Genomic DNA, 26,880 nt, shown 5'->3' with positions numbered 1-26,880 from the left:
GTTTCACCACTACGAATATGACTCACACGAATAATGTAAAGCGGCTGGTAGTGATACCTATATGAAACCACAGTGCGCATCGTGTCCACTTGAGCTAAGTCACAAAACGCCGACAGCATGAGACAGTGATAAGTGCAAGGACCTGAAGGGAGAGAGGCTGAAATGAGTTCACCTGCATCACTATATAACTGTGCACAGCCCAGCAACCAACTTGGAAAAATTGGCGCAGCGCCATGCAGGAGCAAGGAGGAGACAGACCTCCGGTCACACATTAGTTTGACTGGAATCAATGCATTACCAAAGGAGGCACTCAGTGTAAGCCTCAACAAAAAACCCTCATATCAGTCATTTCCCTGTAAACCAATCAGAAAGTTGTTTGTTGAATGCTGATTTGGACAGTATCCATCTGGACAACCTCTGTTGATTTGAATGACGTCAAAAACATTTTATCAGATAGAAAGCTCGCACTCTACATGGCCAAGCTGACAATCTGCAACTACTGGAATGTATTCCCTTTCAGCTATGTAAGAAATAGCTTCCTTCCTTCTTTACTTTCTACTTCCTCTCATTAGTTTGTTTGACTTTACTGCAGCACACTATGTTACTTGCAGTGTTTTGCTGCATTTCAATCACCCAAATGTGTCCTCTCACTTCATTTTGTTGAATTTTTATTGTTTTAGAAACAAGGTAATCTGAAAAAAAATGGACGTTTTAAATTTATCAATGAATCGATCAGTTCCTTCATTCTTTACAAACGGGTACACACATACCAGTGTTCGGGCCTTATATAAGTATTAGTCCTCCCTCCCGATCAAAGTCAGCAAAGTTTTCTGGTGCCTCTAAAATATTATGATGACTGATTATATCATGGTACGGTGTGTGTTGAGAGTAAGATCAGCTAATCAAACTATGAAATACTAGCAGCATAAGGGTGAGGTTAAGGCTGACAATTGTAAAAGTTAAACTTGATCAGTATTTACGACAGCAATTGTAATGCGTGACGTTGAAGGATTTGTCCAATATTAGAATCAGGCTGGTAATGACTGACTCTATCTAGATGGATGGCCAATATGTTAGCCATATGTTGATCGGACGGTCATTGCATTACACATTTATGGTCATCACACACAAACCGCTAAATGTCCTTACACATAAGCAGTCATATAACAATCAATAGTAAGGGAAGAAAGAAAACTCTTTGTGTCTTGTGTAACACACACACACACACGTATACTTACATGCACACACCAACAGGCCTTCACATAAGTGCACGCATACAACTTTGTCTAGTGGAATAGATAGATAGATAGGTTTATTTGAAAGGGGGCAGTGCAATTTCACATAACACATATAAAAATATGGTTAAAAAATCCAGAATTAGCGCTAATTTTCATCTGTAGTCCCCTAGCTGGCCATGATGTAAAAAAAAGCATTAAAATACAATTACAAAATATAAATATGAATACCAAGACACTAATTCCTTCAAACATTTTACAATACACATTATAACAAATCATTAACGATCGGCACACAATAAAAATCACAATTAAAAGCTATGAACACGTGAAGACAATGACAGCACAGGCGGTATATGTCTTAGTGTTGGCAAGTGTCGTTGAACCATGTGCTCAAATTTTTAACAAAGGCCTTGTAAGCGGCTTGTCTCCTAACCTCCTCAGGAATGGAATGTGGCTTTGAGGGATGTCTGACAGGGGTAGGAGTCCTTGGGATCAAGGATGTCTCCAGCCCAGATGACGTGGTCCTTAACCATCAATGGAGGAGATCAGAACCAACATTTTTGATAAGACTTATCTGACAGGACAACAACGCAAAAACTGCGAGATAACGCATTTTTTTTGGAGGGAACGCATTTTGTTTTAAATGCCTGTTTATGTACTTCCAGGTCAGTTTGGCAGCTAGCCTAGCCTAGCCTCTAATGCGCGGCTGTTTGAGAGACGACAGTACGTCGGAGACGGCAAGAATATTGGAGGAGGCCTTGGAACGCTCCTTGCGGTCAAGAGAAACCGTTCTTAATATCGAAAACTGATTGTATGTCTTTGTATTTCAAGCGAATTTCAAAGCAATTCAATTAAACTTGCCTACGGCTGAAAATGCTCCCTTTGCTTTTGTTTTTTTGTTTGTTTGTTTTCTTTGCGTTATCTCACAATCTTTGCGAGGGAACGCAAAGTTTTTTTTTTTTTTTACTCCCATGTCACCTTAGGGGCTCCGTACAGGTGTAGGTGTTCGCGGAAAGAAAGGAAAGAAGCCCAGATCGAACCTTGTCTGATTCCTGTATTTCAGAGATTGAAAGAAATAGACAAGCAAATCCAATCAGCTTGTGTGAGTCATTATTTACTTGCCATGCCTTCTTGAAAGATTAAACGAATACACGTTGGAAACTAGTTGTTTTACGTGAACTAATAATTGAGCTTACATCCCAAGTGAGTGACCTGCTGAAATTTCTAACAAGGGAAGCCAATTTCAGGATTAAAATTTAAACTTCAATCGCTGGGCAATATTTGAAACGAAAGACTCACAGCCTCAGCGCGGCCGGACTAAACATCTTTTGATCCAGCCTTGTTATTCTCATTGCTAATGAGTGCTTTGCATCTTCTGGTGTGGTCGCTGTATTATTGTTCATGAAATCTTCTGCAAACAGATTGTGATAGCATCACTTCTGCCTTCTGGGGGTTGTTGCTGTTGATTTGCCATTTTCTCTAAGCTAAGCAATTGCCTGGTTTTAATGTTGGTTTAATGAGATGTTGATTACACCTCTAACTTTAATGTAGTCTTCGGACAAAACCCAAAACCGAGCGGTGACATTCAGAGCCATTTATTGTTCTCGTATTGTCTCATACTTATTGTTTTGATTTCAAAACCAATGTTTTCAGACTGTACAGAAAAAATAAAGAAATTAGTCTTTAGACTTCCTAATTAGCCTTCGAACATGCATCCACACTTCCTCATCCTGTGAATTGAAAGTGTTTTTCCTTGCTACCCCCCCCCGGAAAATCAGCTTGCTGCCATTGCCAAGTATCGGCATCGGTTTATTCTCCAAACAAGGATTTGTCGCTGCCACTGTAACGGATACTCCACACATCAGCACAATGGCATCTATGTCTGACACGCACAATGATTAAGGACAGAGCAGAGCTACAAAAGCTGAAGTGCCTGTGTTTTCTTTTATGTTCGTCGTGAAGTTCCCGTCTGCATATCTAGCCAACCCACATGGTCCCAGTCCGTCCGAGTCAACCAAACGGCGTAGAGAACGGACTTAACCAGTACTACATCACACGCAGGTGCCGCACTCCTGACACGCAGCCAAATAAAGAAAAAATAACAAAATACAGTAGGGCTGGGAAAAAATATTGTTTTGCGATGGATCGTAATACTTTTTGTGCGGATACTATACATTGAAGTATCGATACTTTCGATATCTTATGTATTGCCCTGTGTGTGTTTGCATTTGATGGGAGCGCTATTCAAGCTTTCCACAACTTGGCCACTTGGGGCCAGTGTGGGTACTCGTATTGAGATGTGTTGTTACACTGAGGAGTAGAAGAAGAAACATGTTGTTACAGAGGAGTAGAAGGTAATCACGATCAGGTTTCGTAGTTACAACTTGGTTTTTGGCAGCGTAGGAAGAGCATATGCCTGTGAGTATTGTTTGGATGTTTCTTTGTGTGCCTTCCTAGCGTTAAGCGATAAGTGCCCGTTGTTTGAAGGATTCAAGTGCCGCGATTAGCGCGCTAATTTTCTTTAGCGAGTTAATGGCGTTTTCATTGTACATTAACCATGAGCTAACTACGTTCGGGAAATAAAACGAAGCTCTGTGGTTTATGTTCGAATGTGCACTATGTGTTATTCTCTGTTTTGTGTGTTTAGTTTTACAGTTAATTTCAACAGGAGTGTAATAAACGGCTTGAGACCAGCAACATTGGACTCTTTGAGGGACTGTTCGCTATCTGCCGTCTGCTCAGGGAGGGCAGAATACTTGTTATGTTTTGCACATTCTATAACGTACTTTTGGAACATTAGCGGTCCTTAAAGTTGCAATTGGAGTTTTATTTACACTTTTCATTTTTTTCTATCTTGCATTCCTGTGTGTCAGGAACCGTTACTGGAACAGTTTATGCATTTTTCAATGGTGACACTTGAAATGTCAAATGACACATAAACTAAATCTTTGGAAATACATGCCTTAGATTTTTACATATATATTTTTATACTATTTAGGTATCGGACCGCAACCCGAGTATCGGGATTCGTATCGGATTGGGACGAAGATGTATTTTTAAATTGCACAAACTCTGTTTTACCACAACAGCAAGATGCAAACACAATCGCATACCTGTCAACCTCAGCCAATTGCTCCCCTTATTAATGATTGTGATTCCCCTTATTAAGCGATAATAAACCTTACAAACACAACGTGGCACCTATTTACTCACAGCAAGACAGACTATGCAGAATAAAAACAAAGATAATTTGTGTAAACAAGTTTTATTTACCAAATAAACAACACAAACAATTCTTTTTTCATCCATATATATATATATATATATATATATATATATATATATATATATATATATATACACACCACAGTTAACAATTCTATTCCCGCAGTTTTTGCAATTAAACAAACTGCATGTCCAGGACTTGAAATCAAAAATATTTTTCATTTATTACTAGGAGCAAATATTTACATTATCCATCCATTATCTATACCGCTTATCTTCACAAGGGTCGCGGGGAGTGCTGGAGCCTATCTCAGCTGTCTTCGGGCAGTAAGCGGGGGACACCCCGAATTGGTTGCTAGCCAATCGCAGGGCACACAGAGACAAACAAACATCTAGGGGCAATTTAGAGTGTCCAATTAACCTACCAAGCATGTTTTTGGAATGTGGGAGGAAATCAGAGTACCCGGAGAAAACCCACACAGGCACGGGGCAAACTCCACACGGGGAGGCCGTGGCCGGGATCGAACCCACGACCTCTCAACTGTGAGGCGGACGTGCTAACCAGTCGTCCACCGGCACGGATTTAATGTAAATCCATATTTACATTAAAGGAAAACAAAATAATTTTAATAAAATATGATAATAGGACGGCGGTATGGTGGTTAACTGGCTAGCACATCCACCTCACAGTTCAGAGGTCGTGGGTTCGATCCCGGCTCCGGCTATCTGCAAATCCGGGAACATAGCCTTCACTAAGTCAGAGAAGTGGTCAGCAGACATAAACGGGATATTGTGCTCCACAAGAAAATGGCAGAAGAGAATTTCTGCATTTGTAACTTTTTGGGATGCCGCTGGATCAGCAGTAGAGACAAAGTGCTTGCTCAATAAGACGTGTGATTTGCTTCTCCCTATATTTTCCACGTGTCTGGCAATTTTAAAATGGTTCTTCAGATCGTAAAAATCCACTTGCAGCAACTTTCATATCCTTTTTACACGGAACGCAGAACGAGTGTACTGCAACAATATTAGCAATTGACGATGACGTTGTCGTCTGCTACCAGTGACTGAGGCGATCCGGATTAGAGCCGAAATGGGCAAAACGAGATTGGTCGAACAAAAAACAAGTTTTTAATTTTTTTTTCCCGTACAAAAATTGTTATACGGTGTACACAATTTGAAATGATCAAAAAAACTATAAAATACGGGGAAAACGTATAAGTTGACAGGTAGGCAATCGCCCAATACAAGATTTAATGTGCCACAGCTTTTTATTTTAGAACTCTACCTTGTAGCCACATACAACAGGTGGCATGCTCAATAAATAGTAGTAGAGGCAAGAGAGCATTAAAAGCATGTTTTTCAGCCTCACATTGTTATGTGACTGCCTGTTGGAAAGTGCACACAACAGTAAGTGCCTGGGAAATGTCAACAATGTCGCCTCGTACTTTCTTGACAGGACCAGTAAATAGTCAATTCTATTCAAACAGTTACCAGCACCCTTTTCTTCACAACAGGCATCAAGATGATGTGAACTTTACCCAGCGTTATTCTGTTGTCACAGAATGGTCTTTCTATTTAAACGTTTCTGGGAAATGTGTGTGTGTGTGTGTGTGTATGTGATTTTATGTGAGGTTGATTCTACTTTTTTTTTGTTTGTTTTTACTTGTAAGATGATTTAAATGTAAAACGTGTGAGGAAGAGCCTTTGTAATCTGCAATTACTAAAGTAAGCATGTAGAGCTCTCATTTGGTTACTTATTCACAATGTTTTGTTGAATAATTAAATACACTGATTCCTTCATGTTTTTGTAAGTTAGACAATGCTGCACTAACCTTATGGTGAAAATTTCTCTCACCTTAGCGTAGGCGACTTCGCCCACATCTTAGGAAAGATCCAAACCATGCAAATCAGTCATCACCAAGCAAACCAAAAGGAAGAATTTGTCAGCACCTCATCAACACCACAGTGCCATCCATCGGCAGTTGTCAAACACCAGTATGGTCTCTGCCTCAGTCCTCTCTCATGTTGCTTCCCTTTCTTCCTTTGTTAACCATGTTGTTTGCACAACGGGTCAAATTCCTCCACCCCTACACGTTTATGTGCAGGGCTAGTAAAAAGAGACTAACAAGTGAAAAGAAATGGAAATAATGGACCTCTTCTTGTTGTAGACTATACAGTATGTTACTGTATTAACAGCAATTACCATATATTTAAAAAAAAAACTGCCAATGCATGTATGTGAATATAAATGTGAAATTTTAAATTCCGTTTTTATGACGTTTAAATTAAATCAAATTCAAATGACGATAAGCGATACGTAGATTGGATATGATTTTTTTTTAAAATCATGTACTCTTTTATAATTGAGAAAATGTATCGAAAGTGATTAAAAAAAATATTTTCAGTATTTATATGTACTCTTTTTGGCTTAATTGAACTCCTCCGACCATCATGTCTTTCTGCTTTCTCTTTTTGGTGGTGTGGCTTCTTTGTATTTGAACTTTGCTTTTTTTTTGGTGGAAAAATATAAAAGGTCAAATCACCTGTTTTGATTTAGCTTTCAATAGTTGATGAGAAATGCAGTTGTTGTTGTTTTCATTGGGGCCTGCCTTTTTTTTCTAATTTGTAAGACTACAAAATAGATACAAGTAATGTCTTGTTTCCCTTTGTCTTTCACAAATGCTACTCAATTGCTGATTTATTTTGATAGATGGATTGGTTGGAGAATGAAAAATATGCCCGGCAGCTGATGCTGGCTCTCGAGACCTGGAATGTCACTTCTCTGGCAAGAAAGAAGCCTGAGCTGATGTGCGAGGTTGGCAGGACTTTGATCACGGGATTAAGGGGACATTGAATTTTAATGGGCCAGCATTCTTGAGGCGTCCGAGCAGATCTATGGCCATAATGTTGTCGATGCCTGCCGTGGCAAGTAATTCCCTAACTTGTTGATGGACACAAACTGTGAGGGATGCTGTCCAATAAACGAGTCCTAATGAGAATATTTTGGCCTGTGGGACCCCAAAGACAGCTGATGGGAACCAGCAAACCAAGTGGAATGTGGCTTTGGTGGTTGCTAAGGCTAACATCCGGGCAGGGGAAGAGTGTGGCGAGGCCATGGAGAAAAAACTTCCTGACAGCTTCAAAGAAATTCTTGTGCAGCAGCTTAAGAAGGAAAAGCAGTGCACCACCAACACTCGTGGTGGCGAGGGCTCTGCTGACCTTGACTCTGGACTTTGTGGATTGGTGGGAGGGCTTGACATAAACATTTCGCTTTGTTTCCCAGAGGAATTAGCCACTTACAGTAGTATTTTCACAAGCCACAATTTTATTGTTAGATAATAGGGGTTATGCACAATAAAGTTCCGCATATGGTAAAACACTTTAGAGATAAAGGAGAATCAAAATGAAAATTGGAAAAACAGTATTTATCATTTGCATATACAGTAGTCACTTCCTGTCAAAGTACTGTACATGCATGTGATCATCAGTGGGCTGACTACTTACAAACTTTACTTAGCATTTGGTTCCTTCACAGCAATATGAGAGAATTAATTCTCTATTGAGTGAGAAATGTGTTTCTTGACCACAGGCGTACAATGCGTCATAAAATAAAAGGCCCAGTTGTTCAGCTGGCGTTTGAGGGATGTGACATGACCCATGCGAGTGGATGGACACAACTGGCACTGTCACCGCCGATTATGCAAAACAGAAGAGTAAATCCCCAACCAAAATGGCAAATTAAAAAACACAACAAATAACGAAACACAATAGCAAATTAAAGAACGCAACAACAAATAACTAATCAACAGCTCATGGAAAAACACCACAACAAATAAGTAACTAATTTACTTAATTGGGTCATGTAAATTAGATGTAGAAGAATTACTGGATGGTATGATCCAGTTCCTGAGTCCCTGCATGCACAGTATGAGGAGTGGAAGAACGGTCTCCAGAAGTTGAAGGAAGGAACTCATCATTCCCAGATGTCACCACCCATGAAACTTGTGGAACTTCAGAATTTCTCCGATGCCAGTAATACTGGTTCCGGCTCATGTTCCTATATTAGATATGTGAATGAGAGGGATGAGATCCATTGCCGTTTGGTAATGGCTAAGGCACGAAGATCACAAGTATCCCAAGATTGGAATTATCAGTTGCTGTCATTGCTGCCAGCATAAGTGTTGTTTTAAGGTCAGAACTGGAGATGAGAATTGATGAGGAATTATTCTGGACTGACTCACAGGTTGCATTGGCTTATGTCAACAATGAAGAACGCAGGTTTCTCATGTTTGTGGCCAACTGGGTTCAACTGATAAGAGAGAGTACAAACCCAAGTCAGTGGCACTTAGCAATGGCTTGACTATACCTCAACACTAGAAAACCCAGAAGGCGGTCACTTATCACTTCTACCTACAGTGCCCAAAGAGCGGTCAGTTTTACACCAAGCTTTTAGCTAATATCCCACATCAAAGTGTGAACAGGCGCTTTTGTTGTGGAAACAAGGCAATTACTGGCACACGGAGGAGGTCGGGGGTTACGCCAGCCCGTTTGGAGTAAAGTTTAGTTGCGCAGTCACTTTGTCTTTGAATGAGTTACTACCGGTGCATAAATTGCCACTGAGAACAAAAGGACGAGTACCAGAATCCTATCAATTATACAAAATATGCATAATGTATTAAAAAAAATAGTACAATATATGTAAAAAAAACCAATGTTGAGCAGAGAGGTGTTGCTCTCATAGATGTGTGATGATGGCCTGGATGGCCTGCCATAGTCTGTGTGCATCTCTGCTCTTTTTGAAGTTGGAGGTGATCATTTGGTGTAGTCTCGTTTTCCTTTCCTGATACCACGGGACAGGTAGGCTCTCGCTGTTCTCAGATTGGATTCATCCCCAGCTCTGAAGGTGATGTCTGGCCTTGCATCTCAAAACAATTGTACAAGTGTGCTCACTTCTTTTTGTCGACAGAGGGCTCTATATCTGCAAAGCTATTTGCAGATATGTTTGCAAGCCCTGACGAAACTCAACATTTTCTAATATGCCAGCACACACCGTTCAATGATATATGCTCTTTAGGCTACTCTATCATGGCTACCACTGACTAAAAAAGTTCAATCAAGTATTGTAGTTTACCATTTGCTTTTCGTTTCATCAACTTATTTTTATTTTTGCCAAGCTATGTGTTTGTGAACAACAAAGTCTAAAGACAGGTAAGTAAGACTTTATTTAGGCTAGTCAATGTCCATCGGTTCAGTTGCATCTCAAAACAATTGTACAAGTGTGCTAACTGCTAACTTGAGGGCTCCAATAGCTGCTTTGCGCTTGTTTTTGTGCACCTTTTATACAAAGCACCATAGCGCCAACCATTTGCATCTCAACACAATTGCACAAGTGTGCTAACTTGTTTTTGACGACTGATGGCTCTATGCAATAGCTGCTTTTGTACTTGTTTGCAAGAAGTACACTTTTTTATACAAAGCACCATAACACCTGCCGTTTGCATCGCTGAACAATTGTACAAGTGTGCTAATTTGTTCTTTATTTGTTGAGCTCTATGCAACAGCTCCAAAGCAATTTGCAGATATGTTTGCAATGCTTTTCGAGCCCTGATGAAGCCCAACATTTTCTAAGATGCAAGCACATTCTGTTCAAAGAGATAGGCACTTTAGGCTACTCAATCACGGCTACCGCTGACTAAAAAAGTTCAAAAACAGTATTGTAGTTTACTATTATTGCGCCAGATGAAAAAACAAAATAAACAATAACAACTAGACGTGTGGACATGGCTAATGTAATTTCTGGCTTTTAATTTTTGCGTTTTTCATTTTTTTGTCGGTTTTAGCTTTGAATTTCTTCACCTTATTTTTGTTATTTTTTGCCAAGTTTTGCTATGTGGTTGTGAGCAACAAAGTCAAAAGACAGGTTGATGACAATTTGAGATGTGGTCTTTAGGCTACTAAATCATGGCTACCGCAGACAAAAATGCTCAACGGAGTGTTGTAGTTAACTATTTTTGCACTAGATTTAAAAAAAACCAACAACAACAAGATGTGTGTACATAGCTTAAGTCCTTTTTAGCTTTTTCTTTCTATAACTTATTTTTATTATTTTTGCCAAGCTATGTGTTTGTGAACGACAAAGTCTAAAGACGGGCAAGATAACTTTATTAAGGCTTGTCAATGTTGGTTTTCCCCAACACCCAGTGGAGGTCTGTCATAAATGCACTTGGTGTTTAGGAGGTCACAGTGTCTGTGTATTCATCAATGTCTATGTGGTAATTGTATTATTATTATTATTATTATTATTGTGGTTATTATTGCTTCCTGATTTTGTTTTAATTATTGCTGCAAAGTTGAACATTTCACATTCTGTTGAATCAAACCAGTGTTGAGGAGCAGTGGAGGCCCTCTCAGGCTGCTTCAAAACTGGTTTGACAACATTCACACTCTGTCTGCATGCTGGCATTAGCACAACAGTGATGTGGTCTGACATTCTAATGTGGGGGATGGGGCAGGCTTTGGATGTCTTAAGAGTAGAGCTTGGGTGCTGTTGAGTTGGAAAATGTACATGTTGTTGAGGTTTTGGTAGGACAGTCTTAAGATCAGTATGATTAAAATATCCAGTGAGGATGATGAAGCAATCATGGTCTGAGTAACATAGATGAAATGAACACACGTTTTTTTTCTTCTTTTTGTTGATATTTATTGATGACCTACAAGAGTGTGTGACTGACCAGTGGGTGAAAACACTCATTATTCATTAGGAATAAGATAAAATATTTTTTTTTTCTCCATTTTTAAACAAAATGACACACTTGGAGCTCTTGATGGAAAAAAAGAACAGAATAAGACCTGCAACATAGTGCACCTGAGTGCTTTTGGCGACTGTTGAATGTGCCAACTGAGATATGGTGTTTAGGCTACTCAATCATGGCTACCGCTGACAAAATGAAGTGTTGTAGTTTTCTATTATTGTCATGTCATGTCATGTCATCTTCCACACCGCTTATCCTGTACAGGGTCGAGGGGAGGTGCTGGAGCCTATCCCAGCAGACAATGGGCGAAAGGCAGACTACGCCCTGAACTGGTTGCCAACCAGTCGCAGGGCACACAGACACCGTCACTGAGCGGGAACCGATCCCACGCTGCCCGCACACATCTCAGGCGTGTGTACCTCTACACCATCAGCGACTTACTATTATTGTGCCAAATTAAAAAAAAAAAAAAAAAAAGATACAAGGTGTGTCGACATGGCTGAAGTAATTTTTAGCTGGTTGTTTCTTCAACGTATTTGTATTTTTGCCAGGCTGTGTTTGTGAACAACAAAGTCTGATGACTGCTGTAGATAACGTTATTTAGGCTAGTGAATGCTGGCCTCCCCCAAACAAATGATCAGTGAAGAGTAGTTTGCCTTTCATACCTGAGGGCTACCACTTCCCCCCGCTTTGCAATGCTAGATATCACCCGACAATCCCCCACCACCATCGAGTAACATAGATGAAAACCTGCTTTGGCAGGTAATGGCCAATTTACGAATGAATGGTCGCTAATTCGTGCCAGCAGAGTTGTTAGATAAGAATCTGGTGGTATTTGACCGCTTTCTGGGCATTCAAGGAGTTGTAAAAAATCCTGTGTTTTCTCGTGTCAAGGAGTGTACACGTTGACACATTTCACAAACAGTGTTGACACGGTGTTCGTCACTCCATAGTGACCTCTGCTGCAGATTCATTGCAGGTAAACAAAATAAAAAGAAGGAAAAACTTGCTGTAAACATTAGCCTGTGAAATAATATTCAATTCGTTTTCAATCGCTGGTGTCTTACTTAAAATATGATCTCATCTTTGTATAATTTCATTTGTTTGTTGAGTGAAGTTGTTTATGGAAAGGGTTCAAAATCGGCTTGTTTGTGTAAATCAGGTTTCACTAACCTTTTTGAAGTTGAGAGCTACTTCATTGGAACTGATTAATGCCAAGGGCTACCAGTTTGATAAACACTTCTGAAATAACAAATTTGCTCATATAATATTATATCGAATAACAATAGTAATAATAATAATATATCTTAATAATGTTCTAATGTATAACTGTACTATTAATGCTTTATGTTCAATGATCATGTTAATGATTCCTCACAATAATTAGGAAATGGATACTGCAAATATCAACATGCAACACTTCATTCCTATAAATCCCTGCCACTGTTTACAATTTCAAATGAACAAATAGTATAGAAATACAATTTGTAGAAAACCACAATGTCCTATCAGTGGTGAGAAGTTTTTAAAACAGGCCCGCGGGCTACTCATGTGGCCCATGGGGGATACCTGTTGCCCGTGGACAGCACATTGGTGACCCCTGGTGTAAATGCTCAAATGAGTCGGCAGGTAAGATATAGCAAATTTGTCTGTAATAAAATTCTGAGATAAAATGTTCAACTTTTGGGGTTTTGTCAACCCATGTGTCCAATCATATGAAATAACACACTAGAAATTGATTAATTCATACATTTTTATTGAGGAGCATACGTGTTTGAATTGTCTTTGCTCCAAGGCGATTTCTCTTCTTGGACACCAGTTCCCTGCAGGGGCGGAGCCAGAACGTGGCTAATGGGTGGGCCTGGAAAAATCAGGGTGGGCCTGAATATTTCTCTCACTGAGCACAATCCTCCTATCGCGACACAATGTATATTCAAATAAAATGATCAACTGAATAACATGAAGTTCAGATCTTCCTTAGACAACCACAATTGTCTAAATAAACACAAATTAAAAAATGTAATAATTTTACAAAAAATGTAAAAGTTTTTTTTTTTTCATGAATCTCATTGGGTGGGCAGTCTGTCAATCTGGGTGGGCCTGTGCACTGGGAACAAATGAAGATGGTGTGCATAAATATTTAAGTGCCTCGTGGTAAAGGTGTGGATACATTTTGTGGTTATTTTTTCCTACATGCCCTCAGCATTGATGAAGTGCTCTTATTGATTTAAGACAACTCTGTGGAGCAGAGTTAAAAAGTTAATATAATTTATCCCAAACATATTTCTTTCAAGAATATGTTCTATGCAGGCCCACTAGTTGAAACAAGGCACTCTGATTAATATTGTATTTGTGGAATAAGAGTTAAGCACTAGGGCTGTGCAATTAATCGGAATTCAATTACGATTTCGATTATTACACTCCACGATTACAAAATTGGCACTAATCATAAAAAAACACTAATTTTGAGTTGTTTTGAGGCATGCGCACACGAGTTACTCCGCCGCGCCGCCCTCTCCAAGCTAGCAGCTACCTAGCCAGCCAGCCAGCCAGCCCGCACCCCTCACCCCGCAAGTCACACTGCACACGGTCCTACTCAACATTTTAATAGAGTAACAGACCTAAAAATGGCACAAGACCCGCCACAGGAAAGACTTGCAAGGCAAGTCGAAATCGCTTCATTGGTTACATTTTGGGTTTGCTGTGGAAGACGAGCAAAGGCGTATAAAGTGCAAGTTGTCTTTGCATCCACCGGCAAACACAACGAATCTGTTCAACCATCGTTTGGTTTACGATGTTATAATACACCAAAGCACGAAAACACCGAGTTAGATTTTGCGTCGTCCACAATCGCCACGAGGGATTTATTTTAAGTAACATATCTTATGCAAATGTACAATATACTTTTACTAGCACAAAAATAGAAACCATGCTAAACATTATTACTGTGACTTAAGTTAAATTTCTTGTGTAGTCTATAATATGAAGTCAATTTTTTTGTGTTCATTTTTGTTTCAAATTGCTCCAAATGCAATTTGCAAACATATTATTGGTCATTATATTGCAATACAGTTTATATATGGCCTACTGTAATTTATAAGTATTGTATAGATACACTTTAATCTCCATCTAACAAACCCACAACATGTCGATGCAGTTTGTTTCCTCATAACACGATTTGGCGCTGCACATTCAAACGACACACTTCCTGTTTCAGTCACATGATTATGTTTTCCTAAAAGCAATACATGCACCAATACGGGTTTAACACTTGTGCACTCGGCACAGTGCTGACGCACCAGTGTTGTTTGTCCTATCACTATTCGAATCTATGATTAAAGCTTTTCTAGTCAAACCGAATTCTTAATGGTTTCACGTCCCCAAAATTATTTTTTTAAAGAAGTTGGGGGTTTTGAGTTACTTTTAAAATGTTATTTTGAAACATCTAAGTTGCCAGTGAAATTATCTGAATATCATAAACAGGTGTTCAACTTTTGGAAGATGATTTTTACCTACTATCTTAACCGCATGGCTCCACCCTGTGGAACAACAGAGTAATTACGTCTAACAAGAAAACTTTATTCAGAAATGGTACGAAAAAGATATATTTATGACAGATATTTTATAAAAAGATGTACAATTCTTGAGCCCGGTAGGATTTGAGAAAAAAAAACAAGTTCTATGGGAGAAATAAAAGGTTTTGTAAAGCTGCTCCCATGGCCCTATTAAGAGCCTGCTGTCCTCCTCGCTTCTCTCTCCTGCTCCTCGGTGGCTGGTTTGACGCTCTCCTTGCGGTGGCTTGACTTTAGGTTGGCTCAAATATAGAAACATTGGGACGATGGATCAATTTGAACACTTCACAGCAACTCTGCTGTAATTGGAAAGGCTTTACTCACCGGTGAGTAACTAAAAGTTGTTGGTCCACTCAACGTCATTGTTGTTGTTTGTCACTTAATCATTCACTCTTAACCATGCTGGGTCAATTTTTTAACTCAACTGTTGGGTCAACACTATTGGGTCAGCTGTTGGGTAACTTTAATAAAATATTGGACTAAAATGGGACTAAATTATTAAACCATCCGTTGGGTCAAAGATGCTCTGCCCACAACACACAACAAACTGCATTGATTTCTTAACCCAACTACTGGTATAAGCTGTTGGGTTTGACCATCAAGATTGGTTTACAGGTAACACCACTTGTTGGGTTGACAAGATCCCGCCTTCAAGCAAGGTGACTTGCATTTTGGAAGACGCCATTTCCCCCCCCTCGCGTTTCTTTTACCTGGGGAACTCGGACTTGTCGGCTGCTATAGGGTTCCATTTGTATGGGGTTCCATTTTATGGGGTTCCATTTGTGCCAAAAATATTTGTGTCACGTCTATGATAGTGTGTATGTAATGTGTCGATAAGTGTGTTAGACGTCAATTTTTTTATTTCACGTTAGACAGCGCAATCTGTCTGCACTCTCACTGCACAATACACTAATAACAACGAACCTACATTTTCTTCTAAATGTGCAATATTTGATGTAATGAATCTTGTTTTGTTTCTTTGATGCATGTAAGCAGTACTCAAGTTTAGCAAACTTCATACTCTAGGCTATTGTTTGGCTCACTTTATTCCTTTTTTTAATTGTTTTTTTTTTTTTATCCCTATCCTATTTTCTTTCGTAGTGTACTTTATACCTTACTGTGATGACCAAAGTCAACTCAAAATTTCTTACTGGAATTATTTCTGATTCAAAAAGTAATACCAATAAAGACGGGTCCGAGTAATACGATTTTTTTTAAACGTTATAATGCAGTATTGTTGTACAATAATAAAGGGGCATAATTGTCATACACTGTAAACACTGGGAAAATTGGGGGTGGGGGCTTCAATTGTCCCCAGTGTCCATTGTAATGATGCTCTTCAAGAAAAATCTTAATTCTGGCAATAAACACAGGTTGTGGCTTGTTACATTGGGGAGTCCCCAGTCCACTGAGCTAAGTTTACTTGGCACCTAAATTTAAAGATGCCATTTTGTTTCAGGAACAAGCAAGAATCTCATACAGAGCAAGAAATCTTCTAAAATACTGCATGATTTTATTTCCACCAACAGTCAGATGCAATATTTCTCCATCGGTCTCTTGGGTTCCTCCTCCGAAGGGTCAACTGAAGTAGCCTGGCCCAAGTGATGGCGCTTCACACCAAAGTCAGGACGTCACACTTACACCCTGTGGCGATCAAACAAAATGTTTACAGCTGTGTTTCTGAAAAAAAATTAATTACGGTACACATTTCAAAATATTTAAGCAAATACTTAAGTCTCTCATAAACATGTCTTCGTGGTGAACCAGACAAAGTAGATGAGTAGTTTCCACCACACAAATTCATGTACATCAATAAAAAGTGCTGGTATTTTCAATTCACTATAAATAAACAATGGACAACTGTTTAAAAGAACGTTTGTTTCATTTCACTTGTGTGATTACTTTACTCAATTTCAGAAACACCATCAGTTAACAGTTACAATTTTTAAAAATTATTAAACGAAATTTTAATTCTATGTTTGACATAATAGCGGGCGACTGGCTAGCATGTCCACCTCAAAGTGCAGAGGTCATGGGCCTCCCCGTGCCTGCGTGGATTTTCTCCGGGGACTGCGGTTTCCTCCGACATTCCAAAAACATGCATTGTAATTGGACACTCTAAATTGCCCCTAGGTGATTGTGAGTGCGGATGTTTGTTTGTCTCTGTGTGCCCTGCGATTGGCTAGCAACTAGTTCTGGGTGTACCCCGCTTGCTGTCCAAAAACAGCTGGAATAGGCTCCAGCACGCCCCTGACCCTTGTGAGGAGAAGCTGATTGGATAATGGATGGATGGATTTGTCATAACAAGAACTATACAACATTAAACTAACTATTTCATTAATTTATATTGTAGTTAAGACATCTTAAATAGTCCCAAACTGTAATTATGGCATTCTATTCAACTAGACAATTCAATGCTACATCTGAAAAGCATTTCAAAGTACTCATTGGATTTGTAATCACAAAAATTGTTATCATGGTCACAGTTGGCGTAGTGGTACACTCGCCTGAGTTGTGTGGGGGCAGCATGGGATCAGTTCCCGGTCAGTGTGTCTGTGACGGTGTCTGTGTGTGCCTTGCGACTGGCTGCTACGCAGTTCAAGGTGTTGTCTGCCTTTCGCCCAAAGTCAGCCCTAACCCTAACCCATAAACAAAGCGAGCTTACGTGTAATATGTTTAACATGAACATCATGAATTTAAAACAACTTGATGGAGTAAAACCTAACATGTGATCACAACAAGGGCAGGGAACAGCAGTGGCTATCACCAAGACTACCCAGAGCCTGCAAAAAGAAAAGTGAAAACAATATGACGAAATCTGAACATGCACACGATTGCAAGAGATTGTTGTCCACCAGGAGGCACAATTGACTTTGAAAATAACCACCAAAGGTAATGTGATATGTTGTCTTCGAATATTATCACTTGTAACCCTTCGATTTATTGGAAAAGCGGATTCATGTGGCTAGCATGAGCATGAATCTTAATTGTTCTTTTTGTTTATTTGTTTGTTTCATTAAATTTGAGCACTTACGTTAAAGTAGAATTATTCAACAGCTTTGCCATCTTATCTTATCTTATCTTATAGCAGGGGTAGGGAACTCCAGTTCCTCGAGAGCTATATCCTACCTGTTTTGGCTCTCTCCCTACTACAACACACCTGACTCAACTGATCAGGATTGTTTCAGACGTCTACCTAGCATGCTGATGAGCTGATCATTTGAATCAGGTGTGTTGTAGTCGGGAGAAATCCAAAACAGGCAGGATATGGCTCTCGAGGAACTGAAGTTCCCTACCCCTGGCTTATAGCATACACAGCCAGCTGCAACATATACACATTCAGACTGCTTCGATTCTGTAAATATTTCTTTTATGTCCTTAAAATGCACCACTGGGGAGTTTTTGTTGACTAAAACTATCATGAATAGGAATGACTAAAATGTGACTAAAACTAATAAGCATTTTTGCCCAAAAGACTAAGACTAACTGCCTGCCAAAAACAACGCTGACACGCAAATACTGTATGTATATGTGCACGAGCAGTGGTTTTAATGCAAGCTGGTATACGTGATGCTAAAGAACATTTTAAATAGGCATTTCACATTACGACCCTCAAGTGTTATCATATTTAAACAGAAATAAAATGAATTTACCGTATGGCCCTTGACCAGATCGCGTTTCTTCTTTAATATCATCGCTCTCTCTCGTCGCTCTTCTCCCACTCTCGCGTTCTGCAATATTCGCCCTGCGGACTACAACATCCGGGTCAGAGGGAAATCGTAGAAATCATGATTAGCCGTTGCTAAAAGTGGCTAAATGGTTCAATCCAGGAAACTTTTTCAAGCATTTGTAGAACTCGATCCACTCGTCGAAGCTACTTCCATCTCGTAAGGAATTTGGGCTACGGAGGCGTGCTAATTGTGCTAATAGTCATCGACACATTACACAGACACATCATGGATGTCTAACAGACAATTAACATGGACGTCAAACAAACAATTAACATGGACGTCTAACAAACACTAAACATGGGCGTCTGACAAATACTTATCACCGACACAAACATAGACTCGTATCATAGATGTCTACATAGACACATACATCGACACATAACATATTTTTGGCACAAATGGAACCCCATACATTACAGCGCGGCGGCACGGTGGCCGACTGGTTAGCACGTCCGCCTCACAGTTCAGAGGTCGTGGGTTCGATCCTGGCTCCGGCCTCCCTGTGTGGAGTTTGCATGTTCTCCCCGTGCCTGCGTGGGTTTTCTCCGGGTTCTCCGGTTTCCTCCCACATTCCAAAAACATGCATGGTAAGTTGATTGGACTCTCTAAATTGCCTCTAAGTGTGATTGTGAGTGCGGATGTTTGTCTTTGTGTGCCCTGCGATTGGCTGGCAACCAATTCAGGGTGTCCCCCGCCTACTGCCCGAAGACAGCTGGGATAGGGTCCAGCACGCCCCGCGACCCTTGTGAGGATAAGCGGTATCGATAATGGATGGATGGATGGACATTACAGCGCTCCTAATGGAGACTCTTGATACTACACATGACAGATCCTAGATCAGATAAAGTGTCAATCTCAGAACAAGCGGCAATCACTCCTCCTGTAATGTAAGGACTTCTCTCTGGTTGCGCAAAATGACAGGAGACTGCTGAGTCAGTCAAAAACCGCCAGACATATTCATAGAAAAAATAAATTTGGTGAATCACACTCCTCTTTTGTCAGATTTCTTACACCCGTTTTTTGACGAAAGAGCCAAATTGTGGTTTCATATGAAAAAAAGCCCATCCATCCATCCATTATCTATACCGCTTATCCTCACAAGGGTCGCGGGCGTGCCGGAGCCTATCCCAGCTGTCTTCGGGCAGTAGGTGGGGGACACCCTGAATTGGTTGCCAGCCAATGGCAGGGCACACAAAGACAAACATCCGCACAATCACACCTAGGGGCAATTTAGAGTGTCCAATCAACCTACAATGCATGTTTTTGTAATGTGGGAGGAAACCCTGTGAAAAACACTGTCCATATTTTCCTTTTTTCTTATTTTTACATGCATGTGGTTTCAGTATCAATGTGAAAATTTGGGAAAAAAAGCCAAAATCCTTACATCATGCTCACACCACTGTGCCACCGTGCACCTGTCCCTTATTTAGGAGTGAAAAAGTTGGCAACCCGACTGGTAGCAGTAAGTACAAGGGTGTAGTTACACCGCATTTTACATTAAAATAATATAATGTGCTTTTAGTGAAGCTAGTTGTATGGTATAACCCCTAAACAATCATAGTGTAGGGTGTAATCGCGGCATCAACAGCTTGTTTAAACCGAGAAGAGTAGAGCGGGGTTTCGCACGGGATTAGTCCTCTCGTAGTGTTTGCTGATCGGCCACGGTGACGGTGTGCGACCATGGAAATCGTTGTAAAATTAGCCCTTGGAGGAGGAGGAGTGGTGTGGCCGTTGGGCCAGTGAAATGAACTAAATTTCATGAACTTGTTAATATTTTGGGTGAACATGAACAAAACATATATTTCTGCTCTTTGAATTATTTTATGAACGAGTCTCTGAGTGTGTTTCAAACGGAAGTGCATTTTCGCTTGAGAGTGCGGGGGTTAACTCCGCGGCGGTTAGCATGTACTACAGATAACTTTTTTTGTTTTTTTAAACTTGACTAGTCCGTAAATCTGTATTGATAGGCACCGAAGTGGTTATTTTACGGCAACGTTGTATTTATGAAAACGTGTAATTCTAGCTATAGTGTGGTTCGTGTCATTAGTGAAAAATGCCCCTGTCGCCCTAAACATGTTTGTATTCCTTTCCAAAAGATGGACGACTTTGTAAAGGTAAAACGTTCTTACTTGAAACTGTACATTGCATTAATGTATTATCTTCTCTCTTGATCACAAAATCGGATGAAACTGCAGAGCAAGCTTTGAATATGAGTGACTAAAAAAATCCAAGCTTTACTAAAACTTCTAGTGCACATTCAAAGCATGGTGAGTTTACATTTTATGGAATAGATTTCACTAAGTAAACTAATTCTTCCTTGTTCCTTATACATTGTTTTAAAATATCTGCATCTTATCCATGGTGAGTTCACATTTTATGGACTCAGCAATTCTTCTTCCATCCTTATACATGTTTTTAATATCTTTCCAAGGATGGTGAGTTTACATTTTACGGAATAGGTTTGACTAAGTAAATTAATTCTTCTTTGTTCCTTATACATTTTTAAAATATCTCTATCTTATCCAGCAGATTTCTTAGAAATTCTCAGTGTTACATGCTACAATCCAAGCTTTAACTAAAACCTTTAGTGAACACTCCAAGCATGGTGAGTTCACATTTTATGGAATGAGTTTGACTAAGTAAAGTAATTCTTCTTTGTTCCTTATACATTTTTAAAATATCTTTGTTTTATCCAGCAAATTTCCTAGAAAGCCGCAGTGTTACATGCTATAATCCAAGTTTTAACCAAAACCTCTAGTGGACACTCCAAGCATGGTGAGTTCACATTTTATGGAATAAGTTTGACTTTGATTAATTCTTCTTTGTTCATTATACATGTTTGTATATTATTTTACATTTTTATCTTTGTCTTATCCAGCAGATTTCTGAGGAATTCTCATTTTTACATCCTTACTGTACTGTAAAATTTCCTCAAAACTGGAGAACTTGAGTTGTCTCCGAAGATTAGCACATGACCAGGAAGGAGAATATGGGCAACCTTCTTGCCGACACAGATTGGCTCTCTGCAGGTATGCACATGACGCATGTCCTTTAAACTGGTTGTAAACATTGCTCTGTATCAGGCCATCATCAGTGTTCAAGCGTTGTTTTTATTTCGTGTGTGTGTGTTTTTTGTATTCAAATCATAATCATACATTTTAAATGGATTCAGTTATACTTAACATTAACTGCAGAGCTGCAGTCCCACAAATGCAATGACGTGCCCCATATTGTTTTTGTTTTACCAATCACCACGCTGTGCGTGTGTGTGTCAGTTCTTTGTGTTTGATATTTTTTGCTTAGCGTCGTGTGTGCTCGTGCGACGTCTGACGGCGTGTGACGTGAATATTACGGTCTCGATGCCGATTTGTCGCCAACGAGGGACAGACTGGGACCACATGGGTCAAACCATCGCATAATGAGCTTTCACATCTATTAAATAAGATAGCAGATCTACAAGCTTACAATGTGACATGTTAACTGCACTGTGAGCTTCCATTGCTGTTTTTTTTTTCCATGTATAAAATTTACTACAAGGAAACGTTAATGATGATGCAATTCTGACTGGTCTACCTGTGGGATCAACTTGTAATAATTTTGTTCTTTTTCTTTCCCATTTTCTTCTTCAGCCTGGAACAAACCTGGTTCAGTACCTGAGCACAGCAACAACGCAGTACTCATTTGTTCTTAAGCTTGAGGAGGAGCATCAGTACTCACAAGCATGATGTGATAAGAAATGGGACAGCCTTGCCGCACCCATCACTTTTGGGTGAAGTTGATGTGTGCTCCAAAAAGATTTTGTGAATTTGATATATATTACCCCAAACCATGCTGCAGAGGATTGGGAATTTATTCAGAATGTGATCTTTCACATTCCAGGACAGCAATCAAATGCAGCAAAGTTGATAAGAGCACAACTTGCTACACTGTAGTAAAGCTCACATGTAGAGGTGACTTAACGATTAATTGTTGAGACATTGTTAAAGAATACATTTAATTGCATTGCTGTTTATTATTTAATTTTTTCAAAAAATTAAATTGTACAAATCCTCTCATTTTATCCTCTCGTCATTAAATATTCTCAAAATTCTGTAGTCATCCGTGAAAGCAGACTGATTATTTTTGGTTTTAATCAAAACTAGACATTTGCAAACATCTGATTTTAGTTTGGAAAAATAATAATCAACAATTTTGCCAATTTTCATCAGATTAATGAATAAAATAATTGTTAGTTGCAACCTTCATCGCGTTTAAAAGGAATACAACAACGGATGGTATTTGCTTGTTGGGTGTAATCATTTAATTGTGCCATTTTATTTGATGTTTACAAGTATCCTCACAACTCCAAAACACTTTTCCAGAGATGAGTTTGGCTTGCTTGCTATGTATTGTTTATGCCACAGGGGGCCCAAAAAGGTGGGGTTAATAATTACTTATTTAATAATTGTAATTAATTATATTTCAGACCACTTTTGGAATGTGAGCTTTTGATAATGATTTGATGTGTATGATGTGAAACAATTGATACAATGAATTATAGCATTTGTGTTTTTATTTTCAGACGGTAAGCTACTGTTTGAACTGAATGAATTTGTGTTCTTTTGACTTTGTTTTAGGTCAGTTTTTTGTTTTTTTGTCAACTATGGAATTCTGTAATTTGATGGCGAGCTACCCAACCACTGCTGCAAGGCGGTATTGATGAACTGGACCTTCATAGACTTTAATTTTACTTTTTCCCCACGTTATTGTATTTGTTTGTCAATTGCATCTGATTATTTATATACATTTCTTATACATCTGATAATTACAGTGCTATATATTCATAATTCTAAATATCTCTTTGTAATTGATATAACTTTAAAAATATCTTCAATATATTTCTTGAAGCTTATATCTGGTGTCTTGTGCAATTATTCTGACTCCGTGGCTCAATGGTCGATCCTATACTGTATAGCTCACATTATAAAACACCTTGGCAGTATAGTCAGTCTTATGAGCCCTAGCCCAGTAGCGTTACACAGTTTCATATTAACAATGTGAAAACATGGCAGATTCAGACATATTTCATGTAAATATGGGCAACTTAAAGACATGGATCAGTGATAGAGTGGTCGTCGTCGATACCCAGCCATTGTGACCATGTCAAAGTGTCCTTGAACAAGGCACTGAACCCCCAGTTGTTCCTGATGCCACATCATCAGTAGGTAAATGAGGTAACTGAGTGAAGTGCTTTGAGTACCGAAGATAGAAAAGCAGGGGCGGAGCCAGATCGTGGCTAATGGGTGGGCCTGGAAAAATCAGGGGGGCACTGACTATTTCCCTCACTGAGCACAATTCTCCTGTCCCGACATCGTATATTCAAATTGAATCACAAACTGAATAATATGAAGTTCAGATCTTCCTTAGAAAACCACAATTATGGCATTCTTAATATTCAAGAAAATAAACACAACGAAACACAAATTCAAAAATAATTGAATAATAATATAATTTTGCAAATAGTATATATTTTTTCATGACTCTCACTGGGTGGGCAGTCTTGTCAATCTGGGTGTGCCTTTGCACACCCAGGCACACCCATGGCTCCGCCCCTGTAGAAAAGTGTTTTACAAGTGACAGCCCATTTACCATTTAAACGTTAATACTTAACGTAGTGATGGAAAAGGTTCATTGCTGTATTACTTATTATAATAGAATGTTAATGATTTTACTGTACCAATAATTGTCATTGTGCAACTAATTTGCAGGAGAATTGCTGGATTTTAAAAAGAGAGAAGAGGAAAACTAGCTTTGGACCTGCTACAGCGGCAGCATTTTTAAGAAACAAACGATAAATTATCATATGGATTGAACTTTTTATTACAAAATATCACCAAAATGTTTGGAACAGGTGGCCTTTGTATTAATGAATTCATAACATTGTTTCCAAAATATGAAATATCAATTGGACGTTGGCTGTGTCACCAGATCAGGGTCACGAGAATGCTGGAGCCTATCCCAGCAGACTGCACACTGGACTGGTCACCAGTAGAGGTAAGATCTTAAGCCCGAGCCAGAACTCGGGCCGGGTCGGGCCTAAAATATCAATCATTACGTTCGGGTCGGGTCGGGCTGGGCTTCTTTCTCGCTGACTTTTTAAAAAATATATATATATTTTTACAAAAATGTTTACTAAAACGATGTGTGGATACTAAACTAAGGAATACTTGTTATAAAATAAATAATTTGGATAAAACAGAAAAGGCGCTGTAAGGTAATTGCTATTTAACTACTAAACAGGAGCCGCAGAGCCAGAGCACGCTTTGCGCACGTGACAGAGCCAGAGCATGCTCTGCGCACGTGAACACCGAAATTTCGGGTTTGCTTCGGGCTTGGGCCTGCAAATCAAGTTAATTGGTCGGGCTCGGGCTGGGGCGGAATCTAATACCCGCGGGCCTGGGTCGGGTCGGGCTGGATTTTTTAGGCCCGATCTTACCTCTAGTCACCAGTCAATAGCAGGGCAAGTAAGTACAAGACAGTCATTCATAAACTCACAACCACCTATCAAAATCAGCTGTGTGAAAGCACTACACTACCTGTGCCATAAATGTCCACACATCAAAATGAAATTGCTGAGGAAGACATCAAAGTCAACAAGTTAGTTTCTGCCAGTTTACAAAACATGTACTGCAAGTAATTTGGTGCTGGAACATTCATATACAATAATACAAAATAAAACAGTGCTGTGGTATACTGACATTATATATTGTAGTGCAACATTAAAATGTCTTCTGTTCAATATATAACCCTCTATCACTTATATTGTAATTTTGGTATGGGGGCTATTGGGTTAGCTCTGGTGCTACTTTAATGTAGCATGCGAGATGGTAACACAAGCCACCTTTCTATTACTTCATCCTCGTGCATCATTCTCCAGGCACAATTCCATTTACTCTAAATCCAACATTTAAAGTAATGTATCAATTGCAAAAAGGATGGGAAAATGAAACTTAGTCTATCGCACAACACTCATATTGTATTTATTCCTTAATCGTGTTTCGGTCCTCTGCAGCCTTTGAAACCTACAGTACATGTAAGTGTAATAAACATTCAACATTAACAGGGATAACTTTTTTTTTTTAATAGAGGTGATGTGCATTTATTGTCTGATTTTTATACAACCTCAATTCACATGGAAATAAAATCATTTCATGGTCGAATAGAAACAGACAGCAGCATGGTCACGCCGAGATACTTGTGTTGTTTTGAAAGCACTCATTTCAGTCCCTTATTTGCCCATATGGTCTCGGGCTAGCTGATTCAGTCAGTGACATGGCACACGGGGGGATGCCATGCTGCTTTCATACTCTCAGGAGGCTTGCTTGGTGCAGGTTCCCATATTCTGCTGGAGGTTCACCTTGGATCTAAAGACAGAATTATTTTTTTTTTTATGCACCATCTTAAAATAAGATTAGGATTTAGGTGGTTGGTGCCTTTTGATGTCCTTTCTTTAAACAATCACTCTCAAATCGAGTATTAAGGTCTTCTCTTTTAGATTGACATCATTTGGCTATTTCTGTGAAATAAGAATGTATTGAAATTAGGGCTGTCAAACAATTAAAACTTTTAATCGAGTTAATCACAGTTTAAAAAATAATTAATCGTAATTAATCGCAATTTGAACCATCTCCAAAATATGCCATATTTTTCTGTAAATTGTTGTTGGAATGGAAAGATAAAAGACACATGACGGATATATACATTCAACATACTGTTCACATGTAATGTATTTTTTTTACTATAACAATAAATCCTCATGAGATGAAAATTAACATTTTTATTAACATTCTTTCTGTAGTAGACAGTATTTGTATTCACTACAAAAACAAAAACGCAAAAGGGCCTCAGAACAGTGACAGAAATATTTCAAATGTGTGCAAACAGAGTGTGTGTGTATGGGTGTGTGTGTGTGTGTAATGTACAGGTTTATATGTGGCCCTTGTAATATTCTTAGAGTTGATATTTTCTGAGTGGTCCCTGAAGTGCACGCAAATGTGATTGGCTCATATGACGGGTGAGTGTTATGCTCTGTCCTCTCTACTATGAGAGTGAGAGAGAAGCAGTACAGTTATCAGCAATGTCGTGTGTTAGATTAACTGCTTATTTATTGTTCCACCTGTATTTTTTAATTATATGAATTCCCCACCCAGAGGGCCTACCTGCTTTACTACTACACACGCACGCAGCCATTCTGCTGCTCACTGCACTGCACTGAGTGGGATTATGCATAGGCGTTAAATGTGTCAAATATTTTGACGCGATCAATTACAAAATGTAATTACCGCCCGATAACACGCTAAGTTCGACAGCACTAATTGAAATA

At 39.2% G+C, this 26,880-nt stretch overlaps 1 protein-coding gene and 2 long non-coding RNA genes across 16 annotated transcripts in view; 1 reads left to right on the top strand and 2 right to left on the bottom strand.

The window, feature by feature from the left end:
- The first annotated feature begins 14,954 nt into the window (after positions 1-14,954).
- LOC147147980 (uncharacterized) lies at positions 14,955-23,307 on the top strand. Of its 8 annotated transcripts, none has more exons than XR_015086999.1 (5): positions 14,955-15,113; positions 21,048-21,123; positions 21,215-21,293; positions 21,397-21,547; positions 22,148-23,307. It is a non-coding gene; the product is annotated as an uncharacterized LOC147147980 (long non-coding RNA). The 8 variants fall into 8 exon arrangements; XR_015087000.1 differs by lacking the exon at positions 14,955-15,113 and adding an exon at positions 18,559-18,674; XR_015086996.1 differs by lacking the exon at positions 14,955-15,113 and adding an exon at positions 19,773-19,980 and having other exon boundaries at positions 21,045-21,123; positions 22,148-23,306.
- LOC147147981 (uncharacterized) lies at positions 16,060-19,268 on the bottom strand. Of its 4 annotated transcripts, XR_015087004.1 has the most exons (4): positions 18,931-19,268; positions 18,441-18,539; positions 16,803-17,570; positions 16,060-16,431 (listed from the first exon to the last, which is right to left on the bottom strand). It is a non-coding gene; the product is annotated as an uncharacterized LOC147147981 (long non-coding RNA). The 4 variants fall into 4 exon arrangements; XR_015087003.1 differs by having other exon boundaries at positions 18,441-19,268; XR_015087005.1 differs by having other exon boundaries at positions 17,295-17,570; positions 18,441-19,268.
- Positions 23,308-24,353: 1,046 nt separating the features above from the next.
- LOC147147979 (3-hydroxy-3-methylglutaryl-coenzyme A reductase-like) overlaps positions 24,354-26,880 on the bottom strand; it is a 28,856-nt gene continuing 26,329 nt past the window's right edge. For all 4 annotated transcript variants that reach the window (XM_086031333.1, XM_086031335.1, XM_086031334.1 and 1 more), the window contains one exon: positions 24,354-25,921. In XM_086031333.1, the coding sequence (XP_085887459.1) occupies positions 25,867-25,921 (55 nt within the window). In that variant the 3' untranslated portion in view covers positions 24,354-25,866. The remainder of the gene's footprint in view (positions 25,922-26,880) is intronic.

Source organism: Filicampus tigris, chromosome 5, assembly GCF_054856515.1.
Source record: "Filicampus tigris isolate MCC_2025a chromosome 5, RoL_Ftig_1.0, whole genome shotgun sequence".
Classification (NCBI taxonomy): domain Eukaryota; kingdom Metazoa; phylum Chordata; class Actinopteri; order Syngnathiformes; family Syngnathidae; genus Filicampus; species Filicampus tigris.
The sequence above is the reverse complement of the archived record's forward strand: the minus strand, read 5'-3'. Positions and strand labels throughout refer to the sequence as shown.